Source organism: Sapajus apella, unplaced genomic scaffold (assembly GCF_009761245.1).
Source record: "Sapajus apella isolate SASKATOON/1434 unplaced genomic scaffold, GSC_monkey_1.0 scaffold37, whole genome shotgun sequence".
NCBI classification, from domain to species: Eukaryota; Metazoa; Chordata; class Mammalia; order Primates; family Cebidae; genus Sapajus; species Sapajus apella.
Window position 1 is genome coordinate 9,036,742 of NW_022436977.1, and position 18,689 is coordinate 9,055,430.

Consider the following 18,689-nt stretch of genomic DNA (forward strand, 5'->3'; position numbering starts at 1 on the left):
AGTCAAAAAGTAGAACTAACCTAAAAGTAGAAATAACCCAAATGTCTGATGAATGGATAAAAAAATATATCCATGTAATAGAATGTTATTCAGCTATAAAAAGAATGACAGACTGATTATGCTAAAACATGGATGAACCTTTAATTATATATTAATTAAAAAGTAAGGGCCTCAAGAATGTTATATAAATGATATCAAACAATATGTAACTTTTTGGAGTTGGCTTTTTTTATTCAGCATAATTTCCTGGAAATTCATCCAAGTTGTTGCTTGTATTGATAATTTGTTCCTTTTTATTGCTGAGTAACATTCCATGGGTATGTATGTACCTATTTATTTTACCATTCGCCCAGTAAAGGTCATTTGGAATGTTTCCAATATTTGGCTCTGATGAGTAAATCTGCTGTGAGCATTCAGGTATACATTTTTGTGTAAACATCAATTTTCATTTCTCTGCGATAAATGCTCAAGAGTACATTAGCTTAGTTTTGTGTAAATTACATGTTAGCTGTGTAACAGACTGCCAAAGAGATTTCTAGAACAGCTGTAGCATTTAATATTCCCATCAGAAATGTATGAGTTATGCCTTCTCTCTGCATTCTCACCAGCATTTGGTGTTGCCACCATTTTTTAATTTTTTTCTCCTCTGTCCTCAGAAACTCAAGTTTTTTTAAAGCCACTTTTAAATATCCATGTAGTGATATCTTGTAGTTTTATTTTGCATTTTCCATTTTTATTTTGTATCTTCCTGATGACTAATGATTCTGAACATCTTTTCATATGTTTATTTGCCATCCTCTTCAATGTAAGATCCTCTTTGATGAAATAGTTCTTCATTCTTTTGCTTTGATTCTCTAATTGGGTTGTTTGTTCATTCATTGTTGGATTTTGAGAGTTCTTCATATATTCTAGATAACTAGTCCTTTGTCAGGTGGGTGGTTTTCAAATATTTTCTCCTAGTCTGTAACTTTGTCTCATACCTTTAGCATGGTTTTTCTTAGAGTAAGTGTTTTCCATTTCTTTGAAATGCAGTTTATCAATTTTTCCTTTTATAGATAATGATTTGGTGTCAACTCTAGAAACTCTTTGCCTAGTTCCTTAAGAATTTCTCCTTTTTTTTCTGTAAGTTTTTTTTTTTCTTGCTTTTCCATTTTCCATTTCAGTTTGTGATATGTTTTAATTTTTGGTACAAAAAAGATGAGACTTAAGTCAAATACAGATTTTGCCATTGGATGTCCAGTTGTTCCACACCATCAGTTGAAATGGTTGTTTCTCCAACACTGAATTGCTTTTGCATCCTTCTTAAAATACAGTTGGGGATATTTGTGTAAGTCTATTCCTGGGGTCTCTGTTTTTTTTCTGTTGGTGTATGTATCCATCCTTCCACCAATACTACACGGTTTTGAATACTGCAGCTATAGAGTAAGTCTTAAAACACTTTTTTTTTTTTTTTTTTTAGCTATTCTAGTTCTTTTGCCTTTCTGTATGAATTTTAGAATACTCGTGTCTCTATAAATAATTTTGCTGGGAATTTGATAGGAATTGCGTTAAATTTGAGCATCAGTTTGTGGAGAATTGATAAATGCACTAGAGATTAAGTTCATGAAAACAATTTGGCTGTCCCTTTATTTAGATCTTTGAGTTTTTTCATCAGGATTCTATAGTTTTCAGCATACGAATCCTCTGTGTGTTTTGTTACGTCTAAGTATTTCATTTTTTGAGCGATTGTAAATTGTAAATGGAATGTTAGGTTTAATTTTGGTGTCCACATACTCATTGCTAGTGAATTGGTATTTTTATGTTCACCTTGAATCTCACAACCTTGCTGAAATCACTTGTTAGCTGTAGAAATTTTTTTCTCTACATAGTCAGGCATGTCTTCTGCCCATAGGTAGAGGCTGTTTCTTACTTTCTGATCTGTATATACTTTTTATTTCCTTTTCTTGCTTTACATGCTAGCTAAAATTTCCAGCACCACTGGCTAGTGCTATGTTGAATAAGAGTGATGAGGGTAGTCATCACCTTTCCTTCTTGATGATCTTAAGGGGAAGCATTCAGTTTTTCACCATTAACTATAATGTTAATTACAGGTTTTTTTGTAGGTGTTCTTTATCAAGTTGAGGAAGTCTTCTTCTTTACCTGTTTCTCTGAGGGCTTCTTATCATGAAGGAGTGTTAAATTTTGTTAAATGCTTTTTTCTATTGATATGATTATGTCCTTTTTCTTCTTTAACCTAGTATATTACACTGATTTTCTTTTAGTATTGAACCAGCCTTGCATCCCTATAATAAACTCTACTTGGTCATGGTTTATAATTCTTTTAATGTGTGATCTATTTTCTAATACTGTGTTAAGGATTTGTGCATCCATGTATGCGAGGAATATTGTTCTATATTTTTTTTTATGTTGGTAGTGGGGTAATTCTATCTTCATGAAATGAATGGGGAAATGTTTCCTCCTCTTCAGTTTTCTGTAAGAGATTATGTAGAATTGGTGTTAATCCTTTAAACGTTTGATGGAATTTTCCAGTGAAACCATCCTGACTTGGAGTTTTATTTTCAGGGAATTTTAAGTTATTAATTCACTCTCTTTAATAGTGATAGGACTATTCAAATTACCTTATTTCATATTAGGTGAGTTTTGGTAGCTTTTGTTTCTCAAGGGAGTGATCCATTTCATCTAAGTTGCCACATTTATGTATGTATAAAAATTTGTAGTATTCCTCTGTTATCCTTTTGATGTCTCTAGGGTCTGTAGTGATGTCCTGTGTTTTATTCCTGATATTGGTAGTTTGTTTATTCATTCATTTTTTTTTTCTTGGCCAGCCTTGTTAAAGGTTTGTCCATTTCACTGATTTTTTTTTTTTTTTTAAAGAGCCAGTCTTTTGTTTCACTGATAATTGTCTGTTTTCTATTTTTAATTCCATTGAGTTCTACATTTTTTTGGATTTTCTTCTGTTTATTTTGGGTTTACTTTGCAGTTCTTTTTATAGGTTTCGAAGTGGAAGCTTAGATTATTGATTTCAGACTTTCCCCACATACATGCACTTAGTGCCATATATGCATTTTTCCTAAATGTATGCATTTAGTGCTTTAAATGTCTTTCAGTATTGCTTAAGCAGCATCTTACAAATTTTGCTCCCTCATTTTTATTAACTACAATGTATTCATTTTCCTTGGCATTCCCTCTTTGATTTAGAGGTGAGTGACCATTGTAAAATTATCTTTTTTGGTATGTATGAAATTTTTCATTATAAAATGTTCAGAAAATAAAAGCTTACATAGAGGAAAGGACTTAACTGATCCAAGTAAATTTGAATTTCCCTAAAGAAGTACTGATTGTCATTGGTAGATAATTGTTTTTTAAATTTTAGAGAATTTTGGAGAATGAAGGGATTATTAGAAGACTGGAGACAGGTAAATGCGGGTTTGATTTTGAGGAGGAAGTTGGAAACTGAAAAATACTTATCTGTGGTTTGGACAGCTGTTTTAAGCAAGACTCTAGAATGACTGATATTTACCATAGACCACAGATTAATAAACTTAGGTGTCCAAAAATTTTTTTGATCAGCTCTTTTCAAAGCAGTTACGGGTTAATTCTGAGAAACAAGATGGTAAACATGAATTGAAATTTGTTCATGAGTAACAGAAAATCCAAAGGTAAACATGTTCTTTATCCAGCTACTTTTAAAGGGATGGGGGAAGTGTGGTATCGTGAAAAACCTTTTTCAGTTTGCATTATTTCATATTATAATACTAAATTTAACCAAACTCTATCACTCTTTCTTTATAAATCTGGTATAAGGAAGTGGTTCCTAAATTAACTTTTAGCTGTATTGTTGTTTAGGAAGAAGCAGAAGAGAAACTGAGAAAGCAAAAAGAGATGAAGCAAGATTTTGAAGAACAAATAGCCTTGAAGGAATTAGTGCTACAGGCTGCAAAAGAGGAAGAGGAGAACTTTAGAAAAACCATGCTAGCTAAATTTGCTGAGGATGATCGAATAGAATTAATGAATGCTCAGAAACAAAGAATGAAGCAGCTGGAACACAGGAGGGCTGTGGAAAAACTTATTGAAGAGCGTCGCAAACAATTCCTTGCAGACAAAGTAAGAAAAAGTTGTGGGGTTTTTTGGGTCATTATCATTAAACAGCAATTAGCTCATCTATCATCCACTAAATATTTACTGAGAAGCTTTATATGCCAGACAATGTTAGATAAATGTGTACTAGTATACTAGAAAATTCTGAGCATTTATGCTTCTAAAAAATATTTATTGATGTTTTCTATGTACCAAACACTGGTTAAATACTGAGAACATAAAAGGTAAATAAAACTTCAGTCCATGCTATCTATGAATTTATGATCTTGGTTAAGAAAAATATATAAAAAGTAATTATAAATATGTCATATACATGATAGGTTATAGAGCTGTGGTCCCCTTTAAAAGGAATGGATGAATTAAAATAGAATGAGGTTTGAATGCAAGTACAGTTTCAAATTAACGGTGGCTTAGTAGATAGTTCACTGTTCTGTCACACAGCTCAAGTCATTTTTTCCATATGGCCCAGAATTTTGATGTAATTATTTAAGAGTAGACAAGAGCTCTTTCCTAAGAAATACTAATGGAACTCTCATGCCTCATATCATCTTTAAAAGATATATACCTAGATATGAAAATATTTATCCTTCAGATAACTCTGATCTTCTTTTTTCACTATTTTGTATTTGTTTGTTTTACACTGTAAACTCTTCAGCATCTGGCATATGGTAAGTATTCAGCAAATATTTACTGTATTAGGCAGTCACTCCGTTGAATATTTTTTCCCTTGGTAATGAAGATACTTGCCTGAAAGTATTTGTTTGCCCATTTTAAAGGAATAATGATAGTAAAAAGATATACAGATAAGTATACAGACATAAAATATATATTTAAAAATATATATTATCTAGAATCTTTTTAACAGTGTCATAAATATTTCATCAGTTTTATCAAATTCATTGCATGAGTAGTTTATTTGAAAACTTCATAAGAGATTAATGTAGTTTGTGATGACAAAATTTGATTTGCATTTCCAGCAACATGAACTGGAAGAGTGGCAGTTGCAGCAAAGGCGGCAAGGATTTATTAATGCAATTATTGAAGAAGAAAGACTGAAACTTCTCAAAGAGCATGCTACAAACTTACTAGGCTATCTCCCTAAAGTAAGTGAGATTTATCTCAAGTTGTAATCTTCATGACCTCTAATAGTGAAAAAAACTATGGTATTTGGATTTCAGAGGGCCTAGGTTTTGCTCACTTCTTGCTCTGTTACGAAGCAGCAGTGGGATCCTGGCCAGGCACTGACCCTCTCTGGGCCCATTTCACTCTGTCTAAAATGAGCGAGTTGGTCTTGGCACATTATGAGCTTTTTAAATTGAATTTGTATTTTATTAGTTATTTTATCACCCAGGCTGGCATACAGTGGCATGATCTCGGCTCACTGCAACCTCTGCCTCCTGGATTCAGGTGATTCTCCTGCTTCCTGGGTTCAGACCATTCTCCTGCTTAAGCCTCCCGAGTAGCTGGGATCACAGGCGTTTGCCACCAAACCCAGCTAATTTTATATTTTTAGTAGAGACAGGGTTTCACCATGTTGGCCAGGTTGGTCTCAAGCTCCTGACCTCAGGTGATCCACCTTCCGTGGCCTCCCGAAGTGCTGGGATTACAGGCCTGAGCCACCATGCTTGGCCTGAATTTGTATTTTAGAGGCCCTTTTCTTTTCTTTTAGTGTAGGAAATCTAAAGCTACTCTAGAACAACTGTAATACTTACATGCCAAAGATTAGAATATATTTGAAAACATCGTAATTGGTAACACAAGTACAGGCATGTGCTTGAACTGAGTTTGAGACATATCTGCTTTATAGTAGGAAGTATAACTAGTTAAACTTGATTTTTTAAATTCTAGAAGATAGTGAATTTTAATGTATACCCGACACACGTCGTGACTGCAAATAAAATAATAACTGGCTGGGCACAGTGATTCATGCCTATAATCCCAGCACTTTGGGAGGCTGAGGCAGGAGGATCGCTTGAGCCCAGGAGTTGAAGACCACCATGGGCAACATAGGGAGATTGCATCGCTACAAAAAAAATAAAATGTAGTAATGCACGCCTGTATTCCCAGCTACACTGGAGGTTGAGGTGGGAGGATTGCTTGATCTGGAAACCTAAGGCTGCAGTGACCCATGATCTTGCCATTGCGCTCCAGCCTGGGCAACAGAGTGAGACCCTGTCTCAAAAAAATGTTTGATGATAGGCTACATAAACATCTAGACTCATATAGGATCACCATCTTTCAGCTATAGAAATGCCATTTCATATTTTATTCAGTAAAATCAAGTGCATATTTTATATTCAGTCTCGTGCTAAGGAAGGAAAAAGATAAATATATAGGTAATTATTGTCTGGTCACAGGACTTGATAGTCTAAATTGGTTAGACAGGATTAAGGAATACAAAATTATGTGTTAATGATAAAATCCATATGTAATTACTAAATTTCATAAATTATAAATTCTAGGAATGTCTTTGGGATTTGGTATTTTCATAGGTGAAATAATTGTGGAGGCAGGAGGAGGGATTAATAAACCTGATATCCAAAAATGGCCATTATCCTTTAGGTCCTAATGGCCCCAAATGTTCTCAGTTAGTTATCCTTAAAATTCTTTAGATTGCAAGATAAGTAAATAATTTTGTTTTAAAGAGCCTTTTGTTGTATACTGTAGAAGAAAAGAAAAATGTAAGAAAGAGTGAAGAATTCCAAACGGTTTGCTTAAATGGCTTAACTCTAAACCTTGATTCTTTTCTGCAAGATTGATTGTTTAGCCATAGAACTGAGGCATAAAGAACTGATCCCATGTATAAGTCTATCGATGCTCTCTTATATTATAGAGCTATTTTAAGCCACGGGTAGGTTACAGTATAGATTAAGTTCCTTCCTGTCTAGGTAATCCAAGCAGAAGTACTTAGGCAAGCCAAGCGCAGTAGAACTTGTAGAAGAGCCCAGCTTCCTATGACAATTTCCTACAGGAGAACTGATAAATCAGAAAATTGGGCCAGTCTAAGAATATTCAATATATATGTCAAGTCACTTTTTGGAAAGGATTGATTTTTTATTTAAAAGTTTCATTAATCTGTTGAATAGATTCCATTACCTTGGAGATAACTAACTTTACTAACAACATCATGTCTTTGTCAGTCTTAAAAACATTTAGTGAAATATTCTGGTACAAAAGTAACCCACAAAATATTTTTCTTGTAGGGAGTATTTAAAAAAGAGGATGATATTGATCTGCTTGGTGAAGAGTTTAGGAAAGCGTATCAGCAAAGAAGTGAAATTTGTGAAGAGAAATGATATCATCAAAATTGGGTAAATTTTGTATGTTACCACTAGATGTCAGCATAACTTTTGTTTTATAGTTCAGTGGCAGTAGGTATCCATTGTCTATTATTTGTGAAGAGAAATGATATCATCAAAATTGGGTAAATTTTGTATGTTACCACTAGATGTCAGCATAACTTTTGTTTTATAGTTCAGTGGCAGTAGGTATCCATTGTCTATTTGGATTTTGTAAATCATCACTGAATTTCATAACTTGTAAAGAATTATCAGATAAAAATCAAACTGTTATTTTTGTATTGATAATTTGAAATTACAGCACTCCAGAGGATTGTTTGCATCCCCATCCTTATTTACCTATACTAACATAAAATTCTCTACACAGTGAACTGCCTTCTGTGTTTTGGAACTTTACTTGATTTGGCCAGGGAAATAAATGTTTGGAATTTTGTTATAAAGCATCTTTTTCGTTCTACTGTAAGGGAAGAGAACTGTAAATGAAAAGAATGAAGAATTTTATTATCTAATTGTCACATTAAGTAAGAACTTAGAAAACAAACTCAAAAGAACATAAAAGGTCATAAGATAGCGAGTCAGAAGTTAAATTTTTGTTGCTTTGTTTTAAAAATTTTTTCTTTTTCTAATAACTACATATCAGAATAATGCATCAGTTTTGTATCTCTCAAATCTAAACAGGGAATTCTTTGAAATTATTTCAATTTCATAATCCCAGAACTTCATTTCTTAAGAATAAAAATAATTCAAACCATTACAGTAAGTAAAATGGGTATCCGTCACATACTGTCATAGAGACTCACTGAAGTAGATCACTTATTTATTTCCCCATTCCATTCAAGTGCTTTCATAAATTCCTCCTCAGTGAAAGACAGCATCTTGGCAGCTTCAAAATGCATCTGATAAAAAAAAAAAAAATCAGTATTGTCTGATTTAAAAGAGTAGGCCACCAAACAACAGGAAATTTGTAAAAATGTGTGAGTAATATATTGTCAGCATGTAATTTCTGTTGTAGGAACATACACTCTTAATTCCAATAAGCATGATACTTAAAATGGTAATTACATTCAAGGACCAACCTATAAAAGACTTTGTTCCCAACAGTAGTATTGAACCAACTTACTTTTAGGGTAATTCAGTGATACTGTAATATCTGACCTTTGCAAAGAAGGAAAGTGTCAGAACTATGAACTTTTAGAGAAAGCAGCAATAGTGGTTTGGAAGCAGTCAGTCCCCTAAGATAATAGTCATTCTTTAGTTTGGTACCTTCTGTAGTAGAGAAGTACCTATACTGTATTTTCCAGTCCCATTTTCTACAATAATTTACTTACATAAAAATATCCACTAGCTTAGATGACACATCATACATACGAAATCTAACATATATAGTGAGATTTATGTATATATAATGCATTTTTGTATGAAGTTTGGTGCCTAAAGATGTCAAAAATTAAACATACCTAAAGTGAAAAATGCTAAATTTTTTAGTAAGAAAGGTACAAATAGTATGATTTAACTTTAATGACAGACTCACCTTCTGCCTTTTTAAGACATCAATTAATTTTAACTGTTTCTTGAACCCTATTATTAATTCTCCTTTTTGTTTTTCTAGCTTCTTGTTTTCTGATTTTAACACTTCAATTTTTTTGTGGTCTTCATTTGTTATGTCCTACAAAAAGAAAAAAAAGTGCCATATATTCTTTTTTAATATATAGCCTTTCAATGGAAAGAATTATAGACTATCATCACAACAGTAATAAAAAGTACTTTTTAAAACTGAAATACAAATTTTTTTGTAGATAAAATTGCTTTCCATTACCAACTTACTGGAATTTAATAGCTTTTAGTCATGCTCAGGTCTTTCACATTTTAAAAAAACGTTTTAAAAATAATTCCAATTCCAGTAACGGCAAAGTAGCTTGTATTGAACCAACATAAACTCTGGAATTATGAATTTTAAAAGCATAGATGAGTAATCATTAATAAGTAGAAACTGGAAGTGATATGACTCTTGAAAGAACAGAAATACTGGTTGAGATCCACAGTCAACTGGCTTCTCCTGAAAGCACTTTCCAGTTTGTGGGTTCACAGAGCTAGAACACAGGCAAAAAGTAGTAGTCTTACTGGACTGAGGAGTCGGAGAGCAGGGCTGGCAGGGTGGTGCAAGTTTTTAAGTAGGAAATTCTAGAACAAGAAAGCCCTCAAAATATGTATATGTATTTCCCTCAAATGCTTGGCAGACATCTAAATACCATTTACAAGAATGAGACTCCTAGGCATCTGTGAAAGGAAATGGTTGTGGTCTTTAGCTAAGCAGAGAATTTACCTGCTTTCCATGACAAGGGGGAGACCAAGTTTGTAATCTTGGTAAAAATGGATTGGATAAGCTCTGTGGCAATTTGGACAATGCAGAAAAAGGATCAGTGAATATTATTTAGGTAAGCAGAAATCATTAAGTATAGGAAGATCTATACTTGAAATGTTAAAGGAAATCTGAATCTCTGTACACACATAAAAAGATGGAAAAGGAGAAAAACCCGCAAGAGTAATGCGATATCTATTTATCAGTGTCTGTGTAGTTTTTCTAAAAAAAATAAAAAATAAAAAATCTTTAAAAGATAACTAAGAGTGATGTCAGCAAGATCATGGATTAGGAAGCTCTGGGCCTTTGCTCCCCCATTAAAAGACTGAATATATGATACATAGACCAAAGTAGCTTTGGGAGAGCTCTAGAAAACCAGTCAGTCAGCAGCAGCAACCAAGAGAATGCCTAACAACCAAGAGAATGCCTAACTAAGAAAAAGCCATACTCAATATGGTAGGAAATGTCATAGTTTTGGCTCACCCCTTCCCCACATCCTCCTTGGCACAGCACAGTCAGGAATAAGCCACCCAGCTACCCAATTCCCAGTTCCTCCCTTGGAATGGAAGGAAAAGAGTAGACGTGCTTGCACCATTCAGACTTTTCTGGCGCCTCCCTGAGGGACTGGTATCTGTCTTGCTTGACTCAGCACTGACGGGAACAGCTGCATCATTTGGATATCCAGTTGGAAGCAGCGGAAATGGATGCCGGGTACCACTGCATGTGAGAGGTGCAGTGAGTCCAGAGAACTGCAGGAACCTGGTGGCAAGAACTTACGGGCAATGGAATACAATATAGCATCTAAAACTGTGGTAAGGAGGAGTGACACTTTTAGGTAATTAGGATATTTAAAAGAAGCCATGTGTATGGAAAACTGGAATTAAAACACAAAGGCCCATGAAAGACACAGCCACAGAAAAGGTTTGAGAGGACCTCAAGACTTTATGCCATGCTGAGTAGTGAAGGTCTTTTCTTGCACGCAGCCAGTCTGCAACACTGGGAGAAGTGGCTGTTTGTTCAAACACCCATTTTTCTACATAAGATCACAAGGCATTCAAAGAAACAGGGAAACATGGACCATATTAAAGGAACAAAATTAATACCCAGAATGTATCCAAAAGAAACAAAGTCTTCTCACTTATTTGACAAGGACTTCAAAACAACTGCTAAAAATATGCTCCATGAGCTGAAGGAGAATACTGACAACTAACTGAAGTCAGGAAACCTATATATGAATAAAACAAGACTATCAACAAAAATTACAAAAAAGAACCAAACAAATTCTAAAGCTGAAAAATACAGTAACTGAATTGAAAAATACACTTGAAGGGTTCAACAGCAGAGTTGAACAGGTATAAGAACGAATGAGGGAACTTTGAGACAGGTCATTTGAAATGAGCAGGTAAGAGGAGCCAAAAGTAAAAGAATGAAGAAAAATGAACAGCAGCTAAGGGACACCATCAAGTGGGCCAATATGTATAACAGTGTAATCTTAGAAGAGAGAAAAAACGGGTACAAAGAACTTATTTGAAGAAGTAATAGGTGAAAAATTCCCAAATTTAAGGAAAGAAATGGATATACAAATACAAAAAGCTCCATGAACTCCAAGTAGGATAAACCCAAAGAGACCCACAGCAAGACACATTTTAATCGGTCAAGCATCAAAGAGAAAAGCTTGATATCAACAAGACAAAATGACTCATCCCATGCAAGGGAGCATCTGTAAGATTATAAGCATATTTTTCAGCAGAAACTTTGCAGGCCAGAAGTCAGTAGGATGATAAATTTAAAGTGCTGAAAGAAAAAAATCATATCAGGAAGAATAATATATCCAGCAAAGTGTCCTTCAAAAATGAAGAAGAAATTAAGACATCCCTACATAAAAGCTGAAGAAATTCATTACCACCATATCTTCCTTACAAAATCCTAAAGAGAATCCTGCAAAAGTTGAAACAAAAGCATACTAGACAGTAACTCAAAGCTATATGCAAATATAAAATTCTCCAGTAAACATAAATATTTGGAAAAATAATTAGACAAATATAAAGGCCTGTATCTTAATTTTCATTGACAACTCACTTTTCATTCTTTTATAGAATTAACAGACAAAAGCATTAAAAATGTTGTAAATCTTTGTTAATGGGTATATAACATAAAGATATAATTTGTGACATCAATACCACAAGGTAGGGAGGGGCCAAAATGAAGTGGTCTTTATGTATGACTGAAGTTATACCATTACATAAAATCAACCAAACACTAAGGAAGGAAGGCAATAAGGGAGGAAATGAGAGGCTAAAAATCCTCCAGACATCCAGAAAACAATCAATACATAGCAACAGGCCTTCCAACAACTTTAAATGGACAAAGCTCCCTAACCAAAATACACTGAATGGAAGAATGGATTTTAAAAAACCGGAATCCAACTATGTGTACTCTGCAAGCAACTAACTTTAGATCTAGAGATATGCACAGGTTAAAAGTAAAAAGATGGAAAAAGATAATCTGTGAAATTTTGTAACCAAAAGAAAACAGCAATGACTATAGTAATATCTGACAAAATAGACTTTAAGTCAAAACTCTTGAAACATACCAAGAAGGACGTTATATAAGAACATACAGGCCAAACAAAAGGGCCAATTTAGTAAGAAAATTGATACAATTATATATGTACCAAACATTAAAGTGCCTAAATATATGAAGCAAGCATTGACAGACTTGGAGAAATAGACCACTCTACAATAAAAGTAGACTTCAGTGCCCCGCTTTCAATAATCGGTAAAACCACCAGGTAGAAGACCAATAAATACATAAGAGACTTGATCAACATTACAGATCAGTTAGATTTAACAGACATAAAGAATACTCCTCTAATGAAAAGGTGTAACAAGGATATAATGGACTCTGGGAACTTGTGAAGGAAGGGTGGGAGGGAGGTGAGCAATAGAAGACTACATATTGGGTTCACCAAAATCTCAGAAATCACCACTAAAGAACTTATTTGTGAAACCACCACCACCTGTTTCCCAAAAACAATTGAAATAATAATAAAGGAAAAATAGAATCATATACCAAAATTTACATATATGTAAATACAGGAAGTAGATTAGTGGTTGCCTAGGGCTAGGGGTAGAATGTGGTGCAGGGTGTTGGGGGAGAATAGAGTGGCTATGAATGGGTACAGAGGTTCTTTTGGGGGTGATAAAATTGCAAAATTGATTATGTGTGATGGTTGTACAACTTTGCGACTACTAAAAACAACTGATTTGTATATTTTAAGTGAGTTGTATGGTACATTAATTATAGTTCAATAAAGATGTTATTTTTAGAATGAAAAAGAATACAGTTTTCTCAAGTGCACATGGAACATTCCCCACATTTTAAAAGACTGAAAGCATAGAAAGTATATTTTCCAATCACAGTTGATTCAAACTGGAAATCAACAGCAGAAGGAAAACTGCAAAACCCACAAATATGTGGGGATTGAACAGCACATTCAAACTACCAAGGGGTCAAAGAAGAAATCACAAAGGAAACTGGAAAATATCATAAGACAAATGAAAACAAAGCTACAATATACCAAAAACTTATAGGACAGAATATAAGCAGTGCTAAGAGGAAAATTTATAGTTGTCAATGCTTACATTAGAAAAGAAGATCTCAAATCAACCTGACTTTACACATCAAGGAGCTAAAAAAAACAAAACAAAACAAAACAAAAACTGAAAATGGATTACCTATGGTCCTTTATTTCTCTCTAGGAGATACTAATATCTGTATACCTTTGTTCAGAGCAGTGCAATTCATACTAGCCAACAGGTGGAAGCAACTCAAGTGTCCACTAATGGATGAATAAACAAAATGTGGTAAATAAATACAAAGGATTATTATTCAGCATTAGAAAGGAATGAAATTCTGACATATGCTACAACTTTGATCAACCTTGAGAACATTATGTTAAATGAAATAAGCCAGTTAAAGAAAGACAAATATGGTATAATTCTACTCTTATGTCTTACCTAGAGCAGTCAAATTTATAGAGACAGAAAGTACAATGGTGGTTGCCAGGGTCTACAGGTAGGTGGAAATGGGGAGTGACTTAATTGATAGAGTTTCAGTTTTTGCATGATGAAAAGAGTTCATGGATAGGTTGTATAACAATGTGAATGTTTGTTACACTACTGAACTACATGCTTAAAATGTTTAAGAAGGTAAATTTTATGTATAGTTTACCACAATAAAAAAAATTTAATAATGTACTGTAGAGTTTGTAGATAAAACAGGACAACAGGAGAAAGGGTGGCAGAGGGTAATACAAGTATACTGCTAAAATGTTCTTACATTATTCATAAAATAATACTATATTACTTGAAGGGACAGAGTGATAAACATATATATAAAACAAATGCTGAAATGCACACAAAGAATTACAGATAATGACCTAATAAAGGAGATAAAATGGAATCTTTAAAAAGGCAATTCAAAATTAACGGAAAGAAAGAAACGTATGGGCCAAATAAAAACAACAGTTAATAACAGACTTAATCCCAACCATATTAATAATTATTTTAAATGTAATGGTGTAAACACCTCAATTAAAAAGTTAAGAGACCATCAGATTGAATTTTTTTAAAAAGCAACACTCAACTAGATGCTGCTTACTAGAAGATGCTAAGGAGTTACAAGTAAAGAATGGAAAAAGGTAAAACAATGCTAACACTAAAATAAAGCTTGAGTCACATGAATATCAAACAAAGTAATACAATTTGAGTATCCCTAATCCAAAAGTCTGAAATCTAAAATGCTCTAAAGGCTAAAACTTTTTGAATGCTGATGCTCAAAGATGAAATGTTCGCTGGAGCATTTCTAAAACACTTCTGGTCCCAAGCATTTCTGACAAGAGGCTTCAACTTGTATGAGAATGCAAGAACCAAAATAAATATAAATAAATAAACATAGCTTTAATAATAGGTCAATTCATTCAAGAGGATATAACAATCTTCTTAGGCACGGGACATTAATATAACTAATAACTGAGTTTCAAAGTATATACTACAAAAATTGGTAAGACAAAGGGAAAAATGACAAACTCACAGTTCTATTCAGAGTTTAGTACTCCTCTCTTAACACTGATAGAACAAGGACACAGGAAAGACATAAAGATACAGAAGTCCTGAACAACACTATTAAGCAATTTGACATAACTGACATTTATAGACTACTCCACCTAACAAATACAGAATGTACATTCCTATCAAGGGCACATGAAATATTTACCAATTTAAACCATACTCTAAGCCAAAATTTAGTCTAAAGTTCATCATTGCTCAAAGAAGAAATAAAGAAAATCAGAAAGCATTCTGAAGAGAATGAACATAAAGAAACATTTACAGTGTTTAAATGCTTATATTAGAAAAGAAGAAAGGGTACAAATCAACCATCTCCACTTCCATTTTAAGAAATTAACAAATAGAAAACAAATAGAATCCCAAAGTAAGGAGAGGGAAAGAATTAAGAGAAGACCAGAAATCAATAAAAGAAAAATTAAAAAATTAGTAGAGGAAATTCAGTAAAACCAGCATTAGTAAGCCAGCCTCTAGTGAGACTGATCAGAAAAAGTAAAGAAGACACAAATTGCCAATACGAGAATGAGAGGGGGGAATGACCCAAAGGAATGTAGGAGGAATATTCAAAGGACAATAATGAAATAGTGTAAATAACTGTATGCCAGTAAATTTTACAACATAAATGAAATAGACGGATTCTTTGACAGAGACAACCCAAAACACAATGAAATTTAGCCTCTATAAAGAATACTTATATATTTATTAAAGAAATTGATGCAAGCAAATGCAAGCAAATGCCATCAAGTTCTAACACCAGAGGAGAGATCCAAGATGGCTGATCACTAGCAGCTCGGGATTGTATCTCCCACTGAAAGCGCAGAGAACGAGAGGACGCCACACTTTCAGATCGATTTTTGTTGCTCACGCACCAGGAGATTCCCAGTGGAGGAGCCCCACGGGTTGCCAGTGCAACTCTTGTGGCCAGCGAGACGGTTTTGCCGCTGTCTTGGTGCGGCGGTTCTTGGCGCAGAGTCAGAAAAGCACCATCAATCTTAACGCTGCTGTTTTGGCTGGCGCAGTGGGTTGCTCAGATTTTAGCGCTGGGAATCAACAAGTTGGATGTCCATTCAGAAACCCAACTATAAAGATGGTAATTATAAAGACCACAGATGGATAAATCTATAATGAAGGGAAGAAACCAGCCTAAAAAGGCTGAGAATACCCAAAAATCAGAATGCCTCTCCTTCTACAGGGGATCACAGTTCCTCATCAGCAACGGAACAAGGCCTGATGGAGAAAGACTGTGTGCCACTAACAGAAGCAGGCTTTAAAAAGTGGATAAGAAACCTCTGGGAATTAAAAGAACTTGTTCTAACCCAATGTAAAGAAACTAAGAACTTTGAAAACAGTTTTGACGAAATGTTAACATTAATACACAATTTAGAGAGGAATATAAGTGAATTAATGGAGCTGAAAAACACGAGAACTTTGCAAAGTATGCACAAGGTTTAACAGCCGAATTGATCAGGCAGAAGAAAAGATATCAGAGGTCGAAGACCAACTTAATGAAATAAAACGAGAAGACAAGATTACAGAAAAAAGGATAAAAAGGAACAAGCAAAGTCTCCAAGAAATATGGGACTATGTGAAAAGACCTAATCTACATTTGATAGGTGTACCTGAATGTGATGAAGAGAATCAATACAAGCTGGAAAATACACTTCAGGATATTATTCAGGAAAACTTTCCCAACCTAGCAAGGCAGGACACTATTCAACTCCATGTAATACAGAGAACACCACAAAGATATTCCTCAAGTAGACCAACCTCAAGGCACATAATTGCCAGATTCACCAGGGTTGAAATGAAAGAGAAAATACTGAGGGCAGCCAGAGAGAAAGGTCAGGTTACCCAGGAAGGGAAGCCTATCAGACTCGCAGCAGATCTCTCAGCAGAAACCCTACAAGCCAGAAGAGAGTGGGGGCCAATATTCAACATCCTTAAAGAAAAGAACTTTCAACCCAGAATTTACATCCAGCCAACTAAGCTTCATAAGCGAAGGGAAAATAAAATCTTTTGTAAACAAGCAAGCACTCAGAGATTTCATCACCACCAGGCCTGCTTTACAAGAGCTTCTGAAAGAACCACTACAAATAAAAAGGAACAACCAGTATCAGCCTTTCTAAAATATACCAAAAAATAAAGAACATCAACATAATTAAGAACTTGCATCAACTAATGGGCAAAACAGCCAGCTAACATTAAATGGCAATATCAAACTCACATATATTATTATTAATTCTAAATTTAAATCAACTAAATCCCCCAATCCAAAGACACAGACAGGCAAAAAAAGCCAAGACCCATTGGTATGCGACATCCAGATCCATCTCACATGCAAGGATACACAAAGACTCAAAACAAAGGGATGGAGAAAAATTTACCAACCAAATGGAGAGCAAAAATAAATAAATAAATAGAAAGCAGAAGTTGCAATTTCTGCTGATAAAATAGACTTTAAAGCAACAAAGATCAAAAGAAGCAAAGAAGGATATTACATAATGATAGAAGGATCAATGTAACAAGAAGAGCTAAAGATCCTAAATATATACACACCCAATACAGGAATACCCAGATATATAAGACTTATAAAGAGACTTAGACTCCCACACAATAATAGTGGGAGACTTCAACATCAATATTAGACAGATCAATGAGACAGAAAGTTAACATCGATATCCAGGACTTGAACTCAGATCCGGAACAAGTAGACTTAATTAATATTTATAGAACTTTCCACTTTAAATACACAAAATATACACTCTTATCAGTACCACATCACACCTATTTACAGGTTTAAATGAAATATTGGTTGGCTGCTTGTTAGTTATTTTCTTCCCTCATTTTTCTTTTCATGTCTCTATTATTAAACAGAATTACAGGCATACCCATTTTTAGACTGCATTCTAGCCCAGGCAATAAAGCAACACCCCTGTTCTCTCTCCCTCTTCCTCTTTCTTCTTCTCCTTCATTCTTTTTTTTTTTTATTCTTTCTCTTTCTCTCTTTCTTCTTTCTTCAAAAAAAAGAAAAATCATGAATCTATTATCAGACTTAATGATAAAATTCTGAGAGCTTTCCCTCTAAAAAAAAAAAAAAAGCAAAGTGACATCCATGAACCAGGAATTTTGAACAATGTCTGGAATAGAAAAAAACAAAAGGAGTTGGATTGCCAGGGAGGCAAATACAAATTTTCCTAAGACAAACCTGAACTCAGGTAACTGTCAGGTGACAGTATCTGTAGTGGGATGAAAAAAAAAAAAAAAGAAATTGAATTTGAAGTATAAACTCTTTCCACAAGGAAACCTCAGGCCCAGATGGCTTCACCTGTGGACTCTACCAGACACTCAAAGAAAAAATAATACCAACCCTACAAAAGTTCTCTGATAGTGGAGCTTCTCCAATAGAATGATTTGGAAATTCATTTAATAAAGGCACTATTACACTGAAACCAAAACAAACTCAAACCAAAAAACGTAAAGATTAAAATAATTTATAAGAAAACTAAAACAAGAAGCCTACAGACTAAACGGACTAAAATTATGTTTCCATGTGTACATACATTCACAAAAAAGGAACCAATAATACATAAAAGGGATAATGAAACACCATCACCAAGTAGGGTATATCCCAGGAATATAAGGTTGTTTTAACATTTGAAAGACAAACAAATGTAATTTGTCATATTTACAGACTAAAAAATATATATATGTAATTTCAATAGATACAGAAAAAAAGCATTTGACAAAATTCTACATTCATTCCTCATAAGATCTCTCAGGAAACTGCAGTCAGTTTTTCTAAAACTT

At 34.0% G+C, this 18,689-nt stretch overlaps 2 protein-coding genes across 2 annotated transcripts in view; one reads left to right on the forward strand and one right to left on the reverse strand.

Moving 5' to 3' along the window:
* The window catches only part of MNS1 (meiosis specific nuclear structural 1), a 28,950-nt gene extending 21,313 nt beyond the window's left edge, over nucleotides 1-7,637 (forward strand). Inside the window, 4 exon segments of the mRNA XM_032297364.1 lie at nucleotides 3,847-4,104; nucleotides 5,076-5,201; nucleotides 7,302-7,435; nucleotides 7,524-7,637. Of these exon segments, the coding sequence (XP_032153255.1) occupies nucleotides 3,847-4,104; nucleotides 5,076-5,201; nucleotides 7,302-7,394 (477 nt within the window). The 3' untranslated portion in view covers nucleotides 7,395-7,435; nucleotides 7,524-7,637.
* Nucleotides 5,938-18,689, reverse strand: part of TEX9 (testis expressed 9) — a 72,215-nt gene continuing 59,463 nt past the window's right edge. Inside the window, exons 11-13 of the mRNA XM_032297873.1 lie at nucleotides 8,929-9,063; nucleotides 8,198-8,293; nucleotides 5,938-6,121 (exon numbers count right to left, since the gene is read on the reverse strand). Coding sequence (XP_032153764.1) covers nucleotides 8,207-8,293; nucleotides 8,929-9,063 — 222 coding nt within the window. The 3' untranslated portion in view covers nucleotides 5,938-6,121; nucleotides 8,198-8,206. The remainder of the gene's footprint in view (nucleotides 6,122-8,197; nucleotides 8,294-8,928; nucleotides 9,064-18,689) is intronic.